This window comes from Hylobates moloch, unplaced genomic scaffold (assembly GCF_009828535.3).
Source record: "Hylobates moloch isolate HMO894 unplaced genomic scaffold, HMol_V3 SCAFFOLD_6, whole genome shotgun sequence".
NCBI classification, from domain to species: Eukaryota; Metazoa; Chordata; class Mammalia; order Primates; family Hylobatidae; genus Hylobates; species Hylobates moloch.
The window spans coordinates 125,352,323-125,378,340 of record NW_026652281.1 but is presented as its reverse complement, the minus strand read 5'-3'; the positions used below and the strand labels follow the sequence as shown (position 1 = coordinate 125,378,340).

General features: G+C 36.2%; 1 protein-coding gene and 2 long non-coding RNA genes across 3 annotated transcripts in view; 2 read left to right on the top strand and 1 right to left on the bottom strand.

The window, feature by feature from the left end:
* SPINK13 (serine peptidase inhibitor Kazal type 13) overlaps nt 1-6,742 on the bottom strand; it is a 17,537-nt gene extending 10,795 nt beyond the window's left edge. The window contains exons 1-3 of the mRNA XM_032158289.2: nt 6,522-6,742; nt 5,256-5,359; nt 992-1,029 (exon numbers count right to left, since the gene is read on the bottom strand). Coding sequence (XP_032014180.2) covers nt 992-1,029; nt 5,256-5,359; nt 6,522-6,661 — 282 coding nt within the window. The 5' untranslated portion in view covers nt 6,662-6,742. The remainder of the gene's footprint in view (nt 1-991; nt 1,030-5,255; nt 5,360-6,521) is intronic.
* LOC131383666 (uncharacterized) overlaps nt 1-19,981 on the top strand; it is a 132,778-nt gene extending 112,797 nt beyond the window's left edge. Inside the window, exon 4 of the long non-coding RNA XR_009213850.1 lies at nt 19,883-19,981. This is a non-coding gene — a long non-coding RNA (uncharacterized LOC131383666). The remainder of the gene's footprint in view (nt 1-19,882) is intronic.
* A 1,554-nt stretch (nt 19,982-21,535) lies between these two features.
* The window catches only part of LOC131383669 (uncharacterized), a 24,435-nt gene continuing 19,952 nt past the window's right edge, over nt 21,536-26,018 (top strand). Inside the window, exon 1 of the long non-coding RNA XR_009213853.1 lies at nt 21,536-21,573. This is a non-coding gene — a long non-coding RNA (uncharacterized LOC131383669). The remainder of the gene's footprint in view (nt 21,574-26,018) is intronic.

Sequence of the window (26,018 nt, the reverse complement as noted above, 5' to 3'; positions counted from 1 at the left end):
CCCATCGATGATAGACTGGATAACAAAATGTGGCACATATATACCATGGAATACTATGCAGCCATGAAAAAGAATGAGTTCATGTCCATTGCAGGGACATGTATGAAGCTAGAAACCATCATTCTCAGCAAATTAACACAGGAACAGAAAACCAAACACCACATGTTCTCACTCATAAGTGGGAGTTGAACAATGAGAACACATGAACACAGGGAGGAGAACATTACACAGTGGGGCCTGTTGGGGCAGCAGGGACAAGGAGAGGAATAGCATTAGGAGAAATACCTAATGTAGATGATGGATTGATGGCTGCAGCAAACCACCGTGGCACATGTATACCTATGTAGCAAACCTATATGTTCTGCACATGTATCCCAAAACTTATTAAAACTGAGAATAAACCCTGGATTTACCACGGTTTAGCTTTGTGACTTTGAACACATGGCAGGTATTATTTTACTTAATGATCAGAGATATATTTACTCAATATTTTATTTGACTATAAAGATATTTATTTTACTAAAATATTATATTTTAAAGCTTGTGCTACATGGGAGACAATCTAAGTATGGAGAGGTCTATGTGCAAGGTCACATAGAATCCTTCCATTCTGCTTTACCTCCATGAAGATTTATTTATTTATTTATAGACAGCCCAGGCTGGAGTGCAGTAGTGCCATTATGGCTCATTGCAGTTTCCACCTCCTGGCCTCAAGTGACCCTCCCAACTCAACCTCCTATGTAGCTGGCTACAGGCTTGCCCCACCACACCTGGCTAATTTTTGCATTTTTTTAGACACAGGATCTTGCTATGTTGCTCAGGCCGACCTTGAACTCCTGGGCTCAGGTGATCCTCCTGCCTCAGCTTCCCTAAGTTCTGGAATTACAGGTATGAGCCACTGTGCCTGACTTTCCATGAAGTTTTAGATCTCTCATGTCAGGAGAGTGATTAGACTAGAATTACAATCTAGAACTGAGAAATTTAAATTTACCTTAGGCCACCTAGTGAAGTCACGTCTTTTGAAAATTCCTGCAAATAAAGAACAAACACAGTAAGTTAAAGGAAATAGTTCTCCATGGGATATAATATCACCTACTGAAGTCACTGATTGAATAATGTAAACTAATTTAGTTACTCATTTACCAAAATGTATACAAAAGAATTTTAATAGCAATAGAATTTGCAGTAACATTCCTTTTTAAATTACTTTATCCATTTATTCTTTCTTTTTCACAGTATTGATTTTATTTATAAATTTGCTGTATCAGTGAGGAAAGAGTAAAAACTGTTTGAGGTTGTATATATAACTTAAAATAATTTTATTTATTTATTTTCACTTTTGTTGGCTTTAGCTTCCTCTTCACTGCAATTGGGGTAATTACATGCATTTTTAAAATTTAAAAAAGTAAATATGATATAGTAAGTAATATATCAGGCCAGTTCCTACCAAGATGCTGAATTAAAGTGGGCACAGTGATGATAAGAAAACTGAGGGAGTTCCCTGGCTTTCAGGATACTGACTTTATGGGTTGGTTGTATGAGAGGTGCTGGTGTTACCTGGGACAGAGGGTGACTAGCTGCCTGTGGGAAAATGAAATAAGAAAGTACTTATTGTATTCTGCTCTTACTTATCTGTCACTGTTAAGTGATATTTAAAATATCATAGAATATTCTGACTTTCCAAAAGTTAGAATTTTCAAAAGTTAAAAGAAAAATTCTGCACGATATTTAGAAATCTTCCCACAAAGAAAAGACTACTAACCTTTCGAGGAATAGATCTTGCTAATTACATGTACATTCTTTCAGAGAACAAAAAAGATAGAATGCTTTTATCTACTTCTGAAAGGTCAGAATATTTTTATGACAAAAGTAGCTGGATATAGTTATAAGAAAAGAAAAATAAAGGTCTTCATCTAGTAAAAATGAAACAAAATTACATGTATATACTGCACATCATACATAAGAATTAACTCCAAATTAATCAGGATCTAAACATAAAAAACTATACAATAATTAAAATGACATAATTCCTTTTTCATCATAAAGATTCATTAATCTAAATACAATAACAGAAAACACAGATGCATTTTTTTTTTTACTTAAAAATAAAAACAACTTCCTGGCAAAAAATAAACATATACAATCTAAAAAGATTTTTGATAAAGGGCTAATATGCCTAATTTATAAAGAACTCATTAAAATTGAGGGAAGAAAAAAATAAGAAACCTAACTGAAGAGCAGACAATATACATGCAAATATAATTTACGCAAGCATACATACTCAAAAAGATACAGAAATGACCCTTAAATCTCTAAAGGAAATTCAGCCTTACTCATGCATAGAAAAATGCTAATTAAAACTATATGGAAATATCATTTATCAGGTATCAGATGAGCTGTTGAGAAAGAGGTTCCTGGTGGGAATCCAAATTGGAAGAATGTTTATGAAGTAAAATTTGGCAATATTGAACAAAACTATATTTGCATTTACAGAATTCTTATTCCATGCTTTTGCAAAATGTAAGCCTACAAATTAGAGTTCAATGTATAAATGACTTTTTTGTCTTCAGAATAAGAATATATAGCTCAACTAATAGATTCAGAGATAAGTTGGGTTAGTTCCATTCCTCTCATTTTGGTGTAAACCTATTTTTCTTTTAAAATATGGTTTAGTTAATTTGTTAAAGACAGACCTGAAGATTCTGTACTTGTGATTTCTGGTGTGGATCCTGAGAACAGGGAGTATTGGCATCCTAAAGGTCTGACATTTGCATAACAGATTGGCATAAAGATAAACAAATAGATCGGTGAAAAGGATGGAATCCAGAAATATAGGCATCTGAGAAGTTCAAAAATATACACTTCTATGGACAAGTGCTCTTTGGCAAAGGGGAAAGAACAATTTAGTGGCAAAAGAATCATCCTTTCCACAAACCATACTAAAACAATTGGGCTTCTGGAAGGAAAACAAAAAAAGAATCTCAATTTATATATTGCACCATCATCTGAAACATTTTTTATTATCTAGTATTTTTTAAATTTTAGTTTTCTAATGAAAAGTTATTAGTTCATGCAGTAACTTTGGAGAACCATCTGGCATTATCTTCTAGTATAGAAAATTCACACACATTGTAGCATAGCAACTCTACTCTTAGATATATACCTAAGAGAAACTCTTGTTCATGTGCATCAAAAAACATGTATAAGAATATTTCTACCAGATCTGCTCTTAACATCATAAATTTGTAAGCAAACCAAATGTCCATCAACAAAAGAGTAATGAAATTAGGCTATAGTCGCACATTGGGATATTATTCATTGATGTGGTATTATTCATCAATGAAACTAAATGAACAACTGCACATATGAATATTTATAAATTTAAACAATATGTAGGAAAAAGCAAATTTCAAAAGATGAAAATAATCTCTTCATATAATATTGAATTTAAAAGTCCTAATAATAGGCCAGGCGTGGTGGCTCACGCCTGTAATCCCAGCACTTTGGGAGGCCGAGGCGGGCGGATGACTAGGTCAGGAGATGGAGACCATCCTGGCTAACACGGTGAAACCTTGTCTCTACTAAAAATACAAAAAATTAGCCGGGTGTGGTGGTGGGCACCTGTAGTCCTAGCTACTCGGGAGGCTGAGGCAGGAGAACGGCGTGAATCTGGGAGGCGGAGCTTGCCGCACACTCCAGCCTGGGCGACAGAGTGAGACTCTGTCTCCAAAAACAAAACAAAACAAAACAAAAGTCCTATATGACAAGTTATATAAATGTTACATAAATGTTAAAATAATTATAAAAATATATTTTCCATGATGTGTATAAATAAAAGACTATATTAAAAATAAGAGCACGAGAAGAATAGACACAAGATTTAGAATGACTGAAACTGAAGTAAGAATTTTGGGAAAAAATAAATTTTAAAAAAAGATGTAGAATTGTGTTTTTCTTGGATGAAGATAGAAAAGAAAATTGGATGACTGAATACTACATTATTGGATTTGAACTTTTGTCAGTAGTCTAGATTTTTGCAGGAATGGTATATTCATGGTGCTTTTTGATTGAACCCAATGAAATTTAGTGAACCAAGTATTGTGATTAATCCAATTCTATCCAACTGAGGCATATTTAAAATAATAAAAGTACATCACAGAGAACCTACACATAGCAGGAAATCAACTGATAATAGCTACATTTTTAAACATTCATTTAGTGAGCATTTACTTTGTACCATGTATTTAAGGATGATCTGGAAATGCAAACATGAGATTATAGTGTCTGCTTTACTAATCTGTAATTTATTTGCAGGTGTACTATTTTCTTATTGCTGTTGTAATGAATTGTCACAAACTTAGTGACTTAAAACAACACAGATTTATTATCTTACAATTCTGGAGGTGAGAAGTCCTAAAGTCAAGATGTCAGCAGTGATGCATTCCTCCTGGAGTTTCTAAGGAAGAATTAATTTCCTTACCTTTTCCAGCTTCTACAGGCTGTCTGAGTTCCTCAGCCCATGGCCCTTTTACTGCACCATTCTAACTTCTGCTTCCATTGTTACGTCTTCTCTGACTTGGGCCCTCCTGCCTCCCTCTGATAAGAATCCCTGTGTTTATCTTGTTCCACCTGAATAGTCCAGTATAATTTTTCAATCTTAGGATCCTTAACTAAATTACATCTGCAAAGTCCCCTGTGCCATGCAAGGCAACATATTCACAGGTTCCAGTGATTAGGACTTGGATATTTTGGGGAGGCATTATTCCATCTATAATTAGCAGGTAACATAGGTTTTGTTTTTATACATTCATCATTTTTACTACTGAACTCTAAAGACACATGTGAACCCAACATGAATCACAGAAATAGCTTTTATTTTTCATTGGCTTATTTTTCATTATCATATTTATCATATCATTTATCATATTTGAAATCCATAAGAAAATGCATCATTTTTTCTAGGAAAAAATAATAATTATACTGTATATTGCTTACAATAAAAAAATCACAATTTTCTCTGCACTAGAGGATTTCTTTTGAATCGACAGAATAGACACGAGGTTGTGACTTCACCATGTAGAAAACAAGTCTGGTTTTTCTATTTAAGAATATACATTTTAATTATACCCAGTTTGGACTACACTGGCTTACATTTCAGCAAAATATTTCCCATAAAAGTAAAAAATTACTCATTTTCTTTCCTATAACTTTAAGAAAATCAGAGTTTATCTCCCAAAACCTCTTAGGTTACTCACCTGAGAAAGCCACATGTGTCAAAGTAGAGCATACCAGGAAAAATATAATCTTGTGGGGGAAAGGCAGCCATTTCATCTCATATAAGACTCTTCTTTGATAAGACCTGTGAACATGTCCAAGATTGTTTGTTTCTAGTTTCCCGCACAGCTAGCTTTTCCAATGTGAGAGAACACAACATCCTAAGGTGATACCATTCCCGTACACTTGCCCTGGTGATTCTTATACTGACCTGGTCTCCAGGAACTCAGGCCTGAGAGAGCCCTTTTTCTTTCAAGAGGAAGATGAAAAACATAAAAAAAAAAATGACTTCTTTTTTTTTTTCTGCCAAAAACTAGCTGACAATCACAGTTCTGGCCTGGAAGAAAAATTAGGCCCAAGATTCATCAGGGCTGACCCAAAGTCTATTACCTATACATAGGTTCACCCTACAAGTATCTAATTATCTCACAGTTAATTACCTAAGCTGCTGCCTTCTTGTTAGTGAACACAGACATGTAAAGAATTCATAAGAATTCTGAGGTAACAGGTGTAAACTGAGGGCTGTCCTGTACAATCTTGGACATATCACCCTATAACATGTGATTCCCTGAGATGGACCAGTTTCTCCCACGTTTAAGCCCTTTATTTCCCAGCTAAATTTCTCTTTGCCAGGTCAGTCACATGGGCTCAAATATAAAGAATGGGTTAAAAATGGAATTGTTGGTCATGCTTAATAAAAATTGTGTATACCTTCCCTGATTCAAGAATCAGAAAAAAAACAAAGAACATATGACCTATGACCTTGAATTGAGTGAGATGCTAGAAATCACAGAGTTTGGAGTTAGAGAGATGGGAGTTCAAATTCTTGGTTTAACGTCTCTGAGAAGTGTAGGCCTCAGCAAGTATGAACTTCATAGGATATTGAAAGAATCAACTGGTATTAATATAAGTAGAGTTTAAACATATTAAATTGACAATTTGTTTAGCCCAACTTTTCTTTGCTGGGAGTGAAATATTTAGGCCCAGGGAGAAGATACCTTCCCAGTCCATTTCCTTAACTTGCTCATGCCCTACTCTATCCATTCTGTCTCCTTTCAAAATTGTAGCAGGGGCATACAGAGAAATGAAGGAGAACCATAAATAAGCGTGACGTTTTCTCTACTTTAATATGCAGAGGAAACAAAAGGAGGGTGTTAGAGGAAGAAGAGGGAAACCCACTGACAGGAAAGCTGAAGAGATCCCACCACTGACTTGGACTAAGGAGAGAGAAGTCAAAGAGTAGTTACCTGGATGAGGTGGCTGAATGTGGGCCTGCTCTTGTCACAACTAGCCTTGAAAAGAGCTGCTGTTCCAGGAGTCTGTAGCCAAGGACGTGCAGCAGTGGGGGCTGACTCATTGCATAGCTGAGTGACCAATTGCTTGGCATGAGTTTACTTTAATGGTTGTTTCTGAGTTTGGTCACTCTCCTGAACCACCCCCTCTGACGTGTCCTGTTCCAGCAGGAGGAGACAGACCTGGATGTTCCATACTTGTGATTTCTGGGTGTGGAGCCTGAGAACAAGAAGTACTGGGATCCTAAAGTTCTGACATTTGCAAAGCAGATTAATGACCTACCACATTCCAGATCATTTGGCAATTTTGTGTGTGTGTGTGTGTGTGTGCGCGCCAAATTCAAGGTGGTTCCAGCCTTTCTAGTCTTCTCTAGCCCTTCTTCTCAGAAGTCGCACCTGTTCTGTCTTTCTAAGATATAATTTTTTTCTATTAGACTGGGTAACACCCCAACCAATAAGGTTTGCAATATCCAAGCCTCCTAATTTCTCTACTTATTAGCTTATATTAAGCTTCAGCATAAGCAAGCCTAAAAACTCGCCATTATCTGGAAAAGTTCTATTTCACAGGCTTTAATCTCTCCTAGAGTAGTTAGTACTGTTTTGTGACTTTGTGTTCCTGTACTAGCTAGAATTCCATAGTCTGACGTTAATATTTAGCTCGTTAACATGTCCATCCTCTCTTGATGTCCTGCTCTCTATTTTTCCTTCTTTCTTAATCAAATTGTAACAGGTTCATAATTCAGGATTGCACATGATCATTGCTATGCAACCCAGATGTCTGTTATCTAGGTTTTGCTCTAACAAGGCTTGCACTGGTTTATCTCATAACCTTCACTATGGTGCCTAGACAGCTGTAGTTCAGGCCTGCTAAGGCTTCTTATGACCTTCACTGTACTTCTTAGATAAAACAGAATACTTGAAGTTACTAGTTTCAGAGAACAAGAATATACAAACCCATACCATAAAACAAAGGAAAATTTGTTTTTCTTCTCCCTGTGTTGAGGGAATGCTGGGAGAGTCTCCAGAGCACATTAGATAATATTATTAAGACTTTTCCTGGGTCTGAGCTGTGCTTGTTGCTGCCTCTGGGACAAGTCAGCCTAATACAGAAAAGCTTATTTCTCTTTCTTTTTAATTTTATTTTTCTTTAATTTTCTACCTCACTGTCAGTGCTCTGTTTATATCTTTTTGGGTTTTGTGCATCGGTTTGTGTGGCTCCACTTCCAACTGCTAGCATCTTGTATCTCTTTGTTAATGGGCTTTCTCTGAATACTCTGTCCATGTACCTTGTGCCAGAAGCTACATGCAGTCAGCACACCCTGTGAGCATCTCTCTATCAATGAGTGATGAGAGTTGGTGTATAAATATGCCACCACCCTTACCTTTCGGGTAGAATAAACCTGGTGTTGATGCTTCATACTACCTCTAGAATCCCACTGTGGAAGAAGGACTCATTTTCCCACTGTGATAATCTGCTGGATGACACCCTGTTCCTTGACTCCCTTCACTTTTCTGCCTCACTTTCCGAATCTCCTACTAATGTTTCCCAAACAGACTAATTTATAGTCAAATCTTTACACAGAATCACCTTCCGGAGGAATCCAAACTAAGATATATAGCTAACATATATCTCAAACTTAACATGTAAAGACTTTTTTTATTATTTATTTCCAAACACCAGCCAGCAGGAGAAAAGAGAGATAGACTTTCACACCCCTCTGACACTGGTCAAACAGTACAAAATCCAGTAATGCAAGGAGTAATTTCTGGAAAGCGAATGCACGGTATGGTGAAGAAAGGAAATATAACTGTATTGCATACTTGTAATTTGCTAAGAGGATAGGATAAACTAAGTTGAATCTTCTCATTAAACATACATACACAGACACACAATGGTAACTATGTAGAGATAAGGGATATGTTTCTTAGTTTGATTGTGGGGATAATCTTTCAATGTATAGGTATATTAAAACATCACATTGTACATCTTAAGTATGTACTTTTTTATTATACTTTGAGTTCTAGGGTACATGTGCACAACGTGCAGGTTTGTTACATATGTACACATGTGCCATGTTGGTGTGCTGCACCCACCAACTCGTCACTTACATTAGGTATATCTCCTAATGCTATCCCTCCCCCCACCCCGTGACAGGCCCTGGTGTGTGATGTTCCCCTTCCTGTGTCCAAGTGTTCTCATTGTTCAATTCCCACCTGTGAGTGAGAACATGCAGTGTTTGGTTTTTTGTCCCTGCGATAGTTGGCTGAGAATGATGGTTTCCAGCTTCATCCATGTCCTACCAAGGACATGAACTCATCATTTTTTATGGCTGCATAGTATTCCATGGTGTGTATGTGCCACATTTTCTTAATCCAGTCTATCATTGATGGACAATTGGGTTGGTTCCAAGTCACTGCTATTGTGAATAGTGCCTCAATAAACATACGTGTGCATGTGTCTTTATAGCAGCATGATTTATAATCCTTTGGGTATATACCCAGTAATGGGATGGCTGGGTCAAATGGTATTTCTAGTTCTAGATCCTTGAGGAATCACGACACTGTCTTCCACGATGGTTGAACTAGTTTACAGTCCCACCAACAGTGTAAAAGTGTTCCTATTTCTCCACATCCTCTCCAGCACCTGTTGTTTCCTGACTTTTTAATGATCGCCATTCTAACTGGTGTGAGATGGTATCTCACTGTGGTTTTGATTTGCATTTCTCTGATGGCCAGTGATGATGAGCATTTCTTCATGTGTTTTTTGGCTGCATAAATGTCTTCTTTTGAGAAGTGTCTGTTCATGTCCTTTGCCCACTTTTTGATGGGGTTGTTTTTTTCTTGTAAATTTGTTTGAGTTCTTTGTAGATCCTGGATATTAGCCCTTTGTCAGATGAGTAGATTGCAAAAATTTTCTCCCATTCTGTAGGTTGCCTGTTCACTCTGATGGTATTTTGCTGTGCAGAAGCTCTTCAGTTTAATTAGATCCCATTCGTCAATTTTGGGTTTTGTTGCCATTGCTTTTTGTGTTTTAGACATGAAGTCCTTGCCCATGCCTATGTCCTGAATGGTATTGCCTAGGTTTTCTTCTAGGGTTTTTATGGTTTTAGGTCTAACATTTAAGTCTTTAATCCATCATGTCAATGACATCTGAATAAAGCTATTAAAATTATTCAAATTTGTTATCTTAATATATTTAAATTTTATTTAAATTATATATTCCATATTTACCAATAAAAACCTGCATTATCACCTCCAAAGTGCCACAGTTCCTGTACATTCTGAGACTGATTTTTTCTTTTAATGTTGATTATTAGTCCTTAAAGTTTCTAATAAATTCTGATTTTTCTTTAAAAAGTGTATATCCCTCCATTAAAGAATGTTTTCTAGAAATTGGACATGTATTTTAGACTGAAGGAAACTCCATTCCACAAGCATCACAAATGACTCTCATTCCTTCCCAGGAGATGTTCTCTGTAACGGTGTTGTCATGCTGTCAACAAAATCATCTGTGTAAAAGATGATTTTAAGAGCACTAGACTCTTAATATACTTGACAAGAGATGAAACCACTTAAAACAACAGAGATGTACTATTTGTCAGCAGATTTATTTACACTCCACTCCCAAGGCAAATACAGGACATTCTTCCGAGCCAATTTAGCTAGAAGCATGATGACACTTGAATTCATAGAATAAATGGACATGGAAGGTGGGAGATTTTTCCTAGTTTTGGTGTATATGATGTCTGGATGGCCTGAGGCCTTACCCTTGTCAAGAGCTAATGCTCAGGAAGTGGTAAAGGCTCTCTTAATGCACATAACTCCTGATTCGGGGACACCAAAGCATATTAAATTATACAGAGAAAATAATTTTATTTGTATTGTCATCAGGAATTATGCATAAGTATGCAGATTCTTATAAACCTTAGTTCTCTGAAAGACAGAGCTAATAAATCAAACTGCAAAACCCATTGGTTAAGATTCTGTACCTGCTACACTATGATGACCTAGAGTTTTACCATTCACTTATTGCCATTAGATGTAATCCCACAATAAAGCACAGAATCTCTTCCTTTAAATTTCTTTTCGGCAGGGCTATGAATTTTTGTATGAGAACATTTCCTGTGCCTGATTTAATCTAATTCTGCCACAGTAATGTGCAATATTTAAAGGACTTCTCTCATCTCTAGAAACCTTAAGACATTAAGTTGCAAGAATCTGGAAGGACCTTCCAGAAGTCTACCAATCCTAGTCGCTGGGAGGTTATGTCCTCCTAAAAGTGCTTTGCAAGAAAGAGATGCTGTCATGCTGGAGAGAAGTTTTCTAGTGCTGCTAGTCATCCATGTGGTTATCAAAGCTAAAAAAGGAAATCCTTTTGGATTTGTGTTTCCCATAAGAAGCCAGCTCTGCAGGAGGACTAGACTGTGGTTCCAAAAAAGGACATAAAACTTAACTTTTTTGAGTAGCTGATCCTGTTTCTGAACGTAACTGAAAGGATGAGTTCTAGAAAACTCATTACTATTCTTGTGGACATCCGTGCTGTCCTTTTCACAGTGGAGTTATTTCAAATACTTAAGAGTCACATCTTCCTGGAAAACAAGCTTGTTGTTTGTTACAAATCAGCATTGGATTGCTTAGTGGTTTAATGCTAAGGGAGAAAATTTTTTAAAGTGTTTTTCTTTCAGCATTTTAAATATGTCATTCCATACTCTCCTGGCCTGTAAGGTTTCCACTAAAAAGTCTGCTGCCAGACACATTGGAGCTCCATTATATGTTATTATTTTTTTTCTTACTGCTTTTAGGATCCTTTCTTTACCTTTGACCTTTGGGAGTTTGATTATTGAATGCCTTGAGGTAATCTTTGAGTTAAATCTGCTTGGTGTTCTATAACCTTCTCATACTTGAATGTTGCTATTTTTCTCTAGGTTTAGGAAGTTATCTGATATTATCCCTTTGAATAAACTTTCTACCCCTCCCTTTCTCTACCTACTTTTTAGGGCCAATGACTCTTAGATTTCCTCTTATGAGGCCATTTCTAGATCTTGTAGGCATGCTTCATTATTTGTATTCTATTTACTTGTGTCTCCTCTGTGAATTTTCAAATAGCCTGTTTTCAAGCTCACCAATTCTTTCTTCTACTTGATCAATTCTGCTATTAAGAGACTCTAATGCACTTTTTAGCATGTCAGTTGCATTTTTCAATGCTAGAATTTCTGCTTGATTATTTTTAATTATTTTAATCTCTATTAAATTTAAATTTATCTGACAGAATTCTGAATTTCTTCTCTGTGTTATCTTGAATTTCTTTGAGTTTCCTCAAAACAGGTATTTTGAATTCTCTGTCTGAACGGTCATATATCTCTGTTTCTCCAGGATTTATCCCTGGTGCTTATTTAGTTCATTTGGTGAGGTCATGTTTTCCTGGATGGTGCTGATGCTTGTAGATAGATGTTCTTCAGTGTCTGGACATTGAAGAGTTAGGTATACATTATAGTCTTCATAATCTGGGCTTGTTTGTGCTTGTCCTTCTTGGGAAAGCTTTCCAAGTATTCAGAGACTTGGGCCCCAAGCCTAATAATGCTGTGGTTTTTGAAGACTCGTAGAGGTATCACCTGTATCACCTTGGTGGTGTTGGATTAGAGCTGGAAGAATTTTCTGTATTACCTGGCAGAGATTCATTCTTTTTCCTTACTTTCTCCCAAATGGAGGTTCTCTCTCTGTGCTGAGCTACCTAGAATTGGGGGACAGGTGATGCAAGCACCCCTGTGGCCACCACCACTGGGACGGCACTGGGTCAGACCTGAAGCCAGCACAGCACTAGGCCTTACCCATGGTCCTTTTCTTCAGAGTGGTGAGTTCCCCCAAGACTTGAACATGTCCGGAGATGCTGCATGGGAGCCAGGTATTTGTGTAAAAAACCTTAGCAATTTACCTGATATTCTATTCTATTCTGGCTAACATGACACTCAAACAACAATACAAAGTTCTTCTCACTCTTCCCTACCCTTTCCACAGGCATAGGAGCCTCTCCCTGTGGCCACCAGCATCACCAATCCACAGAGATTTCTGCCAGGCCACCATTGATGTTCTCTTAAAGCCCTTGGGTCTTTAAGTGACAGCCAGTTCTGTCAGCCTGTGGTGAATGCTTCCATGACTGGGACTCACTCTTCAGGCAATACGCTCCCCTCTGGTGCAGGGCAAGTCCAGAAATGCTGTTCAAGATCCTAGGCATGGACTCGGGGACCCCAAGAGCCTGCTTGCTTCTCTACCTAACTAGCTGAGCTGATACCTAGGTTGCAAGACAAAGTTCCCTTTACTTTTCTGTCTACTTTTCTCAAACAGAAGTCTTTCACCATAGCTGTCACAGCTGGGAGTGTGCTGGGTCATCACTAAAGCTAGCATATCTCACAGCCCAAGGCCCATGGCAAACTTCCTGGGTATCACTGGTGGTTATTCAGGGCCCAATGGCTCTTTAGACACCAGGTGATGAATCCTGTCAGGACTGGGTTCTTCCTCATTGGCCCAAGGTGTGTGTAGAAATGTCATCCAGGATCTAGGGCCTGTAATGGGGACCTCATGACTTTGCCCGGTGCCCTGTGGCTGAGCTGGTATCCAAGATGCAATACAAAGTACTCTTTACTCTCTTTACTCTTTGGTCTCCTCTTAAACAGAAGGAAGGAGTCACTTTTGTTGCTGTGAGCTGCACTGCTTGGATCTTGGGGAGGGATAGTACAAGTACCCCCACCATGGTCATGCCAGCTGGTGTCTCCCTAGGTCACATGCCACCCTAGTTTACTGACTCTAAGCCTAGCCTGGCACTAGGAGTTGCCTAGGAATTATAGTACTTGTGTCCTAGATTGCCTTTCGAGTTTACCTAGGATCCCAGAGTACTTCAGCCCATGATGGCAAGGCTTGCTGAGAAACGAAGTTTGAACTGCTGGGATGGATGATTCCCCTCTTCCTAGGGCTAGTCTAAATGCTGCTCCATTTGTGAGCACTGGCTGAGTCCATAACAAATTTATTGTCTGATGTGACAGGGAAGCACTGAGTTCAGTGATGTGCTCTCCTTCTCCAAAGGTTCTACACTGATTCTCTGTCCTGTACCACAGGGCTGCTGCTAGGGGATCAGGGAAAGGTGGTGTTGGCAATTCAAGACTGTCTCTCCTGCCCTCCTCAATACCGTTTTCCATGATGTGAAGTCCAAACCAGGTACTTTGATTGCTCATCTGAGTTTTCGTTCTTGTGACAGTGCTTTTCTGCGTGCAGATACTTATTAAAATTTGGTGTTCCTGCGGGTGGTGGGTGGGTGGGGGGAGACAAACGGTGTAAGTTTCTCTTTTACCATCTTGCTCTGCCCCCAGGATTGAGTTCTTGACTTGTCTCTTAGCTTGAACATTATTGGTGTATAGAAATGTTTGGTAGAATTCAGCACAGCTGCCCTCAGATTTTGTGCTTTTCTTTGATGGAAGACTTTTCATTACGGCTAGGGTCTGCTTACTTGTTATTGCTTTGTCAAGGTTTTCTATTTCTTTAAGTAGAAAGAGAAACCTTTGGTTTCCTTTTTTTTTTTTTTTTGAGACACAGTCTTGCTCTGTTGCCCAAGCTGTAGCTGTAGTACAGTGGTGCAATCTTGGCTCACTGCAACCTTCGCCTCCTGGGTTCAAGCGATTCTCCTGCCTCAGCCTCTTTAGTAATTGGGATTAAAGACATGTGTCACCATGCTCTGCTAATTTTTGTATTTTTAGTAGAGATGGGGATTTCACCATGTTGGCCAGGTTCGTCTTGAACTCCCGACCTCAGGTGATCCACCTGTCTTGGCCTCCCAAAGTGCTGGGATTACAGGCGTGAGCCATGCGCCCGGCCTAGTTTTCTATAAAGAAATAGAAAACTTTGACAAACCAATAAGAAGTAAGCAGATCCCATCAATCTAGTTGTGTTTAATATGTCCAGGAATTTATCCATATATCCTAGGCTTTCCAATTTGAAGTCATGTAGATGTTCATATAATGAATGAACTTTTTAGTTTTAATTTTTATGTCTTCTCTATTTTTCTCAATTATTCTAGCTAAGGATTTGTGATTTTGTTTATCTTTTCAAGAAACCAAGTTTTTGTTTCATTGATCTTTTGTATGTTTTTAAATTCTCAATTTTATTTATATCTGCTCTGATTGTTGTTATTTCTTTTCTCCACTAAATTTGGGTTTGGTTTGTTCTTGCTTTTCTAGTTCCTTGAGGTAAATCATTAGATTGTTTATTTTAAGCCTTCTACTTTTTTGATGCAGGCATGTATTGCTATAAGCTTCCCTACTACCACTGCTCTTACAGTATCTCATAGATATTGGCATGCAGAATTTCCATGTTTATTTGTTTCAAACAATTTATTAATTTGTAATGTATTTGTTGATGCATTGATCATTCAGAAGTACGTTGTATAATATCCATGTGTTTGTGTAGTTTTCAACGTTCCTCTTGTTATTTTTTCCTAGTTTTATTTCATTATTTGCTCAGAAAAGATACATGATATGATTTACAGTTTTTAAAATTTGTTGACACTTGTTTTTTGGCCTAATATATGGTCTATTCTGAAAAATTTACCATGTATTGTTGGGGAGAATGTGTATTTTGCCAGCAGTTGAGTGAAATGTTCTGTAAATATTGGTTAAACACGTGTGGTCTAGTGTGTAGTTTCACTCTGATGTTTTTGGATTTTGGTCTGGAAGATCTGTCCATTAGTAAGAGTGAGGTGTTGAATTATCTTCTCATTTTGTGGCCATCTAGCTCTCCTTCTAGATCTGTTAATATTTTCTTTATATACTTATATGCTTTTGTGTTGGGTGCATAGATATTTATAAATACTATAGCCTCTTGTTGAATTGAAACCTGTGTTATTATGTAATGACACAGGTGCATGTCCTTACAGGTGTAGTGATTGTAAGGCAACATGCTGGTTGGTCTATTTATCCATTCACTTAGTCTATGTCCATTAATGGGAGAACTTAGTTCATTTATATTCAGTGTTATTACTGCTAGATAAGAATGTACTTCTGGCGTTTTATTACTTATTTTCTGGTTGTTTTGTAACTTCTCACTTCCTCTCTTAATTTCTTACTGTCTTTCTCTTTGGTTAAGTGATTTTTCTCTAATGGGACGTTTTATTTTGTTACTTTTATTTTTAATATATTTATTATAGGTTTTTGCTTTTTGGTTTACCATGAGGCTTGCAAAAACATCATATATATACGTATATATATATATATATATATATATACGTATATATATATACATGTATATATATCTCAAGTCATTTGAAACAAATAATTTATATCTGATCACAAATAAAATGATACAAATAAATAATGAAAAACTAAAAAAACTGCATATTTAACTGCATACCCACATTTTGACTTATTGTTGTCTCTATGTATTTTCATATTATCCATCACTTAACAGGTTGTATAGTTATTATTATGTATGATACATTTGTCTTTTAATATTCATACTAGAGTTATGAGTAGATTGCATAGCACAACTACGGTATTAAAGTATTTTGAGTTTGTGTATGTACTTAATTTTACCAATTGGCTTTGTACATTCAGATGTTTTCTTTTTGCACATTAATATTTTTTTCTTTCAAGTTGAAGAACTCCCTTTAATATTCTTGTGAGATGGGTCTGGTGTTAATAAATTCCTTCAGATTTTGTTTGTCTGAGAAAGACTTTATCATGTCCCAAGGATAATTTGCTAAGTACAGTATTCTCAGTTGAAGTAGTTTTCTTTAAGCACCTTGTGTCATCCCGTTTCTTCCTGGCTTGTTTGGTTTCTGTTGAGAAGTCTGTTGCCAGATTAACTGGAGCTCCTTTATATGTTATTTGCCTCTTTCCTCTTGCTGCTCTTAGGATATACTTTATTTGTCCTTGACATTTGAAAAGTTGACTGTTATATTACTTGAGTCAGTCTTATGTGGGTTTAATCTCTTTGGTGATCTCTGACCTTCCTCAATGTGGACATTTAAATCTTTCTCAAGTTTTGAAAAGTTTTCTCTTATCATTTAATTACATATGCTTCCTACCTTATGCTCTTATTCAGATTCTTTTTAAAAGCAAATAATTATTAGATCTGCTTCCTTTAGGTAATTTCCTATATCTTTTAGGCATTCTTTATACCATTTCATTCTCTTTCTTTTTTTCTCTGTGAATTTTCAAATAGCCTGTCTTTGAGGTCACAGATTCTTTCCTCTGTTGCAGATCTGTTCTGCAGTTAACAGCCCGTAATTAATTTTTTAGGTCAGTAAATATATTTCTCAGTTCTAGGATTTCTCTTTGATTTTTAAAATTATTTCAATCTTTTTGTGAAATTTCTCCAGTAAATTTCTGAACTGCTTTTCTGTATTAATTTGGGGATTACTTAATTTCTTTAAAACTACTTTTTAAAATTATTGATCAGAGAGCTTGCCTATCATCGTCTCATTAGGGTTAGTCACTGGCTCCTTTCCTTGTCCAAATGGGGAGTTCATTTTCCCATTTGTTATTGTTTCTTGTGGACATACACCAATGTCTTTGCGTTCAAAGATTAGCTAATTATTCCAGTCTTCTCTGTCTGGTTTGTTTTGGTTTTTATTGAATATGTTTGCTTCAAGATTTCTTTGCAGTTTAGATATTGACTGTCATTTTTGCTAGGTCACTGCCTCCTTTTTGGCACATGATGTTGCTTTAAGCCCAGATTTCCCTTCTCTCTACCAAATGTTCAGTGCACTGCACGTCCATATGTGGGTGGGCCCAAAGTGAATACCACAGTAGTGTTGAAGGCTTGCCAGGTCTTCATACCCTGGAGAATCATGGAATATGCATCTTATATTGTGATGCTGAACAGCCAATCTGATTTGGAATCTCCCTTGGCTGAGTTTTAGAGCAGAATTTCCAAAGCTGGGGCTGCCAGTCCTGCTTCCCCTTTTTGTTTACTTCTGTCCTCAGGAATTTTTCTCCCTTTGAGCACTTCTGATGCTTCCTGTGGTTTGAGGAAAGGACAGGTCTCTTGTCTCAAAACCCAAGATGGAGGGGAGGCTGGCTGTCCCCTGCAATCTCACTTATTTCAACCTTGAGTTGGGGGGAAATTTTCCACACTCTTAGTGCGTGGGAGATTGGAGGAGAAGCATTGTGGATATAAAAGTCTGATTCTCTTGTAATCTGTACAAAGTTTTTTCACTGTTCTATGGCCTCAGGAAATGTCTCATTCTCATATTTGAGTTTTGAGATGTTGCTAGAAATAATCTCAGTTCTATATATTTGGTTTTTGGTTTTCTTCGAGCATGGAGCAGTAGAGCCAGTTTGCTTCAACTTCGCCATTTGGTGAAAGCTATGTTCTATTTCACTCTTTATTTGCCTGGCTATCTAGTGTTAATTTTACTAAATTTTATTTTCCAATTTTTCTTGCAGGTATACTGAAATAGAATTTATTTTTGTATATTGACCTTATACCCTGTTACCATAATGTACTTTCATTTTAATTCTGGTAATTATATATTTTAATATACATTTTTTGAACACTTTAACTCTCTAGCTGTCTGCTAATAGTGACTATTTTAAGCAGTCTACTAATAGTGACTATTTTACTTTAGTTTTTTTTCAATCTTCTTTTTTTTTCTTTTTTGAGGCAGAGTCTCACACTGTCACCCAGGCTTGAGTGCAGTGGCACTATCTCTGCTCACTGCAATCTCTGCCTCCTGGTTTCAAGCAATTCTGCCTCAGCCTCCTGAGTAGCTGGGATTACAGGCATGCACTACCATGCCCAGCTTATTATTGTATTTGTATTTTTAGTAGAAACGGGGTTTCACCATATTGGCCAGGCTAGTCTCAAACTCCTGACCTCAGGTGTCCGCCCACCTTGGCCTACCAAAGTGCTGGGATTACAGATGTGAACCACCCTGCCTGGACTGATTTTTAATCTGTAATACTCTACCTCTCTCCCACCTGCTTTTTAAATTCTTTCCTTATTTCACTGTATGGATATCCTCATGTTATAGACAAAATCTATCAAAATTTCAGCATAAATTATAATGTTAGCTGTAGGTGATTCATGATATCCTATATAAGATTAAACACATCCAACATGATTTCCGGTTTCTAAGATGCTTTTATCATTAATAAGCTGTCGATTGACATGGTCATATGATTTTCTCTTCTACTCTGTGTATGTAGTGAATTACATTTCTCAGGTTTAGGATGTTACAATAGTCTTGCGTTCCTGCAAAAAATCCTACTAATTATAGTTTTTCAGAAAAGCATTACTGTATTTAATTTGCTGATATGTTGTCAATAAATGATATAGCCTTATATAATAAGCTTTCAGTCACTACTTAAAAGTCAATTTCTTTTTAGAATTGTATTCTACACTTACATAGTGTGTGCATTATGTCAGGCACTGTTTAAAGCATTTGACATACAACAAATCATTTAATGATTATAAGCAGCATGCTATATTTATTCCTCTGTACAAGTGACATAGCTTATGCCCAGAGGATATATGAAATTTTACAAGATCATTCACTTGTTATGCCTCATATTCAAAACTTCTAGCACAGTAGTCAGGCGCCAGATTCTTAGGTCATAATAAGCTAAAATAATCATTTATTGTTTATTTTATATTTTTGAGGGGGAATCACTAAAATTTTAAGCAAGCTATATTTCCATTTATGTGTGTTAAGTGAATTAATATTTATGTAACATAGCATGTATAATGTAATGTTCCGAGAAGAATAAATTAATTCATACAATCATGTGGAAAAAAGTTCAATTTGAACATTATGTAAATAAAGCTAGCCACAAATAAGTTTGTATCCTATGTTTCCATTAAATTTGAAAGCTCTAATACAGAGAAATGTAAGTATTGATGTGATGGGCTCCAGAGATTATTCTACACTCCCAACTCAGTCATCTCAAATAGTAGCTGCATATTGCTCTCATCTTGTAGACTTACAAAAAGCACCAATGACTAGGATCTAAAGTAGAAAATTGATTCAGATTCCAGCCATATTTGTAAATTTTAATTTGTGGAATTCTACTTTTCTTTCCTTATTTCTCTTGACTCTGCACAGCTCCCATGCTTAGAAAGATTTCGTGTTTTGTAGGATCTATAAATAGGTTGATCATTTTCTTTCCTTCTCATTTGTTTGTGCCCATCAGTAAAATTGTCTGTCCCCTTACTCTCAGCTGTAGGTATAGCTTTGATAACGTCTGTATGAGGCAAGTTCCTAGCACCTGCCAGGACACGTAATCACTCTGTGTCTTATCTCTCCTGGCTTATTTGTCTTCCTTATGTAGAGATTTTAAAAGAGACTCCTCAGCAGAGTGGAGATACATAGAAGGCAAGAGTGATCAGGACGGCCACTGTTTCCCTTTGGACCATTCCTTCTTCTTGAGGTGGGTAATTTGTGACATACATTGTGGTGACATTTATGTGTAGAATTGCTGTCTGGATTTCTCCAGATCGCTTTTTTCTAATAATGATTTTTGCAACTTCTATGAAGAATAAATTTGACTCTCAAAAGTCCATGTGATATTAAATGCCACACAGAAGACTATCCTGAACATTTTTCCGTATGTATTTATTGTGATTATTTCTTGTTGGCTTTAGGGGTGGAGGAGCAAAGGGACTACTCTTCATTAGTCTTCCCTAAAGAAATATAGAAGTTCTAACTGTCCTCTCAATTGGGAGGGTACAGAAAGTGGTCCCTCTTTCCAATTCTGTTCACTGAAGCTTTATGGGGTTGGTGTCATGAATATTATGAACTTTTCTCTACAGATTTCTTTTAGGGTAACTGAAGAGGTCAAATGGCTCACTTCTCATTGTAGATCAAAGCTAGTTTTATCATCATGTTGGCATTTTATCTTTGTTCTGATAAGTATTATTTTGTAATCCTGGTTAGACATTCTGATGTCCTAGAAAATGCAGGCAAGTTTTGATAACACCTGGGAATAGAATTGGTTGTTACATTTGATATAATATACTTGAATTGGTAAATCGAATAAACAGAGGACAAATGCCCTTTTAAAATTACATTGTTACCAGCCTGGCCAACATGGTGAAACCCCGTCTCTACTAAAGATAAAAAAATTAGCCAGGTGTGGTGGTGTGCACCTGTAGTTCCAGCTACTCAGGAGGCTGAGGCAGGAGAATTGATTGATTCTGGGAAGTGGAAGTTGCAGTGAGATGAGATTGCCACTGCACTCCAGCCGGGGTAACAGAGCAAGACTTCATCTCAAAAAAAAATAAATAAATAAAATAAATAAATAAAAATAAATTACATTGGTGGATTCCCCTCTCTAGGTTATAAAAGGAGAAAAACTCTACAGTGAATATAAATGCCCAGTGAATTCTCTTTAAGTACTTCAGCTAAACTCTTTCTCTATTTTGGAGGTCATATTCTCCAGTAAAATTTGTTAGGATAAACCTTCAGATCTGATATTTTTAGTTACAAATTCTGACATCAAAGTATTGTATCAAGCCAGTCCTCACTGATAACTTTTGAGACATTTAGCCTGCCTTAAAAATCTATGATTGTCTATTACTCTCATTGTGACGGAATTACATGGGCATTGGGAAAAGAAGTGAAAATAGAAGAGAGCTTGACTCTGAGTTCTAGTTAATTTTCTTTATATGTGAAGTAATTGTCATCCTTAGCCTTTAATTTCATCATCTATAAAATGTAGATAACAAATAAGGTGGTATCCTCAAGGGAAGGTGTTGTTGGTTTAAAGTGTGCAATGTATTTGAGACTGAGGAAGATCAACTGTAAGAATCAGGACTATTACCAGTGTTGTAATCTGACTTTCCCATACACAGTGAGTGCCAGAGAAGACTCACTTTATGGCTTGTAGCTTCCCCCGCGAAAGAGCCGCATCCACGTCATCTTACAAGAGATGTGGATATATCATTGGGGAGACTAAGTTATTTCATCTTTTTTACTTGTGCAAATACTGCATTGTCTGAGTTGCCTGCTGTGTTGGCTGAGGTAAGTTACCTCGAATTTTTTAGAAAGTCGAAAACAATTTTTAAAAAACTGTTAGCCAAAAACTAACTGTTATATGGAAAATGTTCACAACAAAAATTATGTGTTACAACGTAAAACACTAACTTATTGCCCTTCTCCGGGAGGAGATACAGCAATCTCAGCATTCCAGAAGTTCTTCTATTTATGCAGACGTTTCTTCTTATTTACTAGCTCTATGGTACTCTATTTTGTAGAATTTCAAGAGATAATCCAGTCTTTTATATTTCAGCATTTAAATTGTTTCCCAGATTTTGCAATTACAGATGATATTTCAGTGAATAATCTGTGCATATGTATTTACAATTTAAATTTCTAGCTGTGAGAATGCTAGTATGAAATGTAAAAATATAGGTAATTTTGTTACACATTTTACCATATTGGAAACAATATCCTCTTTAAGAGTTTTCCTAGTTTTTATTCCCATTAACAATGAGAGTGTCTTGATCTCCATAGTCTTGTCACCATAGCGGGCTGTCAAAAATTTTCTGTTTATTTGAATACATTTATATGTTACCTGCATAGATTGTGTAGTGGTGAACCTAGGGCTTTTAGGGTATCCTTTACACAAATAAAGTACATTGTACCCATTAAGCCATTTCTCATCGTTCTTCTCCACCCCCACACTCTTCCATGTGTCTCCATTTTCTATCATTCCATACTCTATGTCCACAAGTATACATTATTTAGCTGCTACTTATAAATGAGAACATGTGGTGGTATTTGTCTTTCTTCATTTGACTTTCATGTAAGATGGCCTCCAGTTCTATCCATGCAAAAGACATGGTTCGATTCTCTTTAATGGCTGCATAGAAATCAACTGTGTATGTATACTACATTTTCTTTATCCAAACATTCATTGATGGGCACTTAGATTGATTTTATATGTTTACTATTGTGATTAGTACTGTGATAAACCTATAGATGCATGTGGTTTTTTTGACATAATGATTTCTATTCCTTTATGTAGATATCTAGTAGTTGGATTGCTGTGTTGAATGGTAGTTCTATTTTTATTTCTTTAAGTAAAGTTCATGTTGCATTTCAGAGATGTACTACTAATTTACATTCCCTTCAACAGTATATAAGAGTTCCCTTTTCTCCACATCCTAACTAACACCTGTTATTTTTTATCTTTTTAGTAATAATCATTCTAACTAGTGAAAGATGATACCTTATTGTGGATTTAATTTGCATTTCTCTCATGATTAGTAATGTTGAGCATTTTTGTGTGTGCTTCTTGGCCATTTGTATGTCTTCTTTTGAAAAATATCTATTCATGTCTTTGCCCACTTTTATTGAGATTATTATTTTGGTTTTGTTTTTGTTCACAGTTGTTAGAGGTCCTTGTAAAATCTGGATATTAATCCTCTGTCAGATTCATAGTTTCAAATACATTCTCCGATTCTACAGGTTGTCTGTTCATCCTGTTGTTTATTTATTTTGCTGTACAGAACCTTTTTAGTTTAATTAAGTCCCATTTGTCTGGGGGCTTTTTGTTGTTTGTTTGTTTGTTTTTCATTTGCTTTTGAGGTTTTAGTCACAAATTCATTGCCTAGAATGATGTTGTTTTTGTTTGTGTCTTTGTGCTTAGGATTGCTTTGGCTATTCAGGCTTTTTTGCCTCCATATATATTTTAGAGTTGTTTTCTCTAATCCTGTGAAAAATGATGACACTGGTACATTTTTACATTGTTAGGGATTAATTTGAATTTGTAGATTGCTTTGGGCATTATGGTCACTTTAATTATATTCTTCCAATCCATAAGCATGAAACGTTTTTTCATTTGTTTCTGTTATCTACAGTTTCCTTTATCAGTGTTTTATTGTTTTCCTTGTAGTGATATTTCACCTCCTTGGTTAATTATATTTCTAGATTTTTAACGTTTTTGGGTCTATTGTATGTGAAATTGTCTTCTTTTTCAAAGATTTAAAATTTCTGTAGATCTTGTATGTGGGAGTGAATATTATGTTTTAATTTTTCTAATTAGAAGTAAAATTTAACATCTTTTCTTATATTACAGAACCACTTTTCTAGGTCCTTTAGGAAATTTTTGATCATACATTTTGAACACTGTTCTCTTTGGCGTTTTAAATATCTCTCTATTATTTATGGGTTTTAATAATATCACCATATTATGCTACATATGTTAAAAATATCAATGCATTATAACTTGATTATGGTGTTTATTTGCCATGCAAATGTTTTAGTGGTTAAATTTTTTGTTCTTTAGGTATATAACATATTGACATTAAGTCATATTTAGAAACTTTCCAACTTTCTGGTTTTAGAGAAATTCACCCTTGTTGACTTCTAATGTTCTTGTTGTTTTATGATTTATACTTAATGCTCTGATATGTTGGGAGTGTATTTTTGAATATAGCGTGAGATGTATCTTCAATTTTATCTTTTTCCAAGAAGCAAATAAGTTTTCCCAGGATAATTTATTGAAATGTACACCTTTGCTTAAGTTACTTGAGAAACTACCTTTATTATTTATTAGATTTCCAAATGCACTTTGATCTATTTATTGACTTTCTGTTTTACTCTACTTCTTTGATCTGTATGATATTGTCAAATTATAGAAGTTTAAAAAATGTTGAACATCTAGTAAAGCAAATTCATCAAGCATATAGTTTTTATTTTCCAGTTTTTAACTATTGTCAAATATCTATTTTTCCCTGTAAAATAGATATCAATTAAAGATGCTCGATCATCTTATCCAAGAACATAAAATATCTTTCTTATTCTCCAAATATACCTTTGTGTTTGTGTTATTCAGAAATTTTTTTTTTTAATTTTATTTTAAGTTTAGGGTCACAAATACAGGTTTGTTACATAGGTAAACTCGTGTCATGGAGGTTTGTTATACAGATTATTTCCTCACCCAGGTATTAAGCTTAGCACACATTAATTATTTTCCTGATCCTCTCTTTCCTTGCAGTCTGCACCTTCTGGTAAGCCCCAGTGTCTGTTGTTCCCTTCTATGTGTTCATGTGTTTTCTTTTTTTTTTTTTAAATATAACTGAAAATTTATTGGATAAACAGTAGATGCAACACAGCAGAAAGGGAATCAGTAAACTTTTTTTTTCTTCTTTTTTATTATTATAATTTAGTTTTAGGGTACATGTACACAATGTGCAGGTTTGTTACACATGTATCCATGTGCCATGTTGGTGTGCTGCACCCATTAACTCGTCATTTAGCATTAGGTATATCTCCTAATGCTGTCCCTCCCACCTCCCCGAACCCCACAACAGTCCCCCGAGTGTGATGTTCCCCTTCCTGTGTCCATGAGTTCTCATTGTTCAGTTCCCACCTATGAGTGAGAACATGTGCTGTTTGGTTTTTTGTCCTTGCTATAGTTTACTGAGAATGATGGTTTCCAGTTTCATCCATGTCCCTACAAAGGACATGAACTCATCATTTTTTATGGCTGCATAGTATTCCATGGTGTATATGTGCCACATTTTCTTAATCAAGTCTATCGTTGTTGGACATTTGGGTTGGTTCCAAGTCTTTGCTATTGTGAATAGTGCCGCAATAAACATACGTGTCCATGTGTCTTTATAGCAGCATGATTTATAGTCCTTTGGGTATATACCCGGTAATGGGATGGCTGGGTCAAATGGTATTTCTAGTTCTAGATCCCTGAGGAATCGCCACACTGACTTCCACAATGGTTGAACTGGTTTACAGTCCCACCGACAGTGTAAAAGTGTTCCTATTTCTCCACATCCTCTCCAGCACCTGTTGTTTCCTGACTTTTTAATGATGGCCATTCTAACTGGTGTGAGATGGTATCTCACTCTGGTTTTGATTTGCATTTCTTTGATGGCCAGTGATGATGAGCATTTTTTCATGTGTTTTTTGGCTGCATAAATGTCTTCTTTTGAGAAGTGTCTGTTCATGTCCTTCGCCCACTTTTTGATGGGGTTGTTTATTTTTTTCTTGTAAATTTGTTTGAGTTCATGGTAGATTCTGGATATTAGCCCTTTGTCAGATGAGTAGGTTGCAAAAATTTTCTCCCATTCTGTAGGTTGCCTGTTCACTCTGATGGTAGTTTCTTTTGCTGTGCAGAAGCTCTTTAGTTTAATTCGATCCCATTTGTCAATTTTGGCTTTTGTTGCCGTTGCTTTTGGTGTTTTAGACATGAAGTCCTTGCCCACGCCTATGTCCTGAATGGTATTGCCTAGGTTTTCTTGTAGGATGTTAATGGTTTTAGGTCTAACATGTAAGTCTTTAATCCATCTTGAATTAATTTTTGTATAAGGTGTAAGGAAGGGATCCAGTTTCAGCTTTCTACATATGGCTAGCCAGTTTTCCCAGCACCATTTATTAAATAGGGAATCCTTTCCCCATTTCTTGTTTTTGTCAGGTTTGTCAAAGATCAGATAGTTGTAGATATG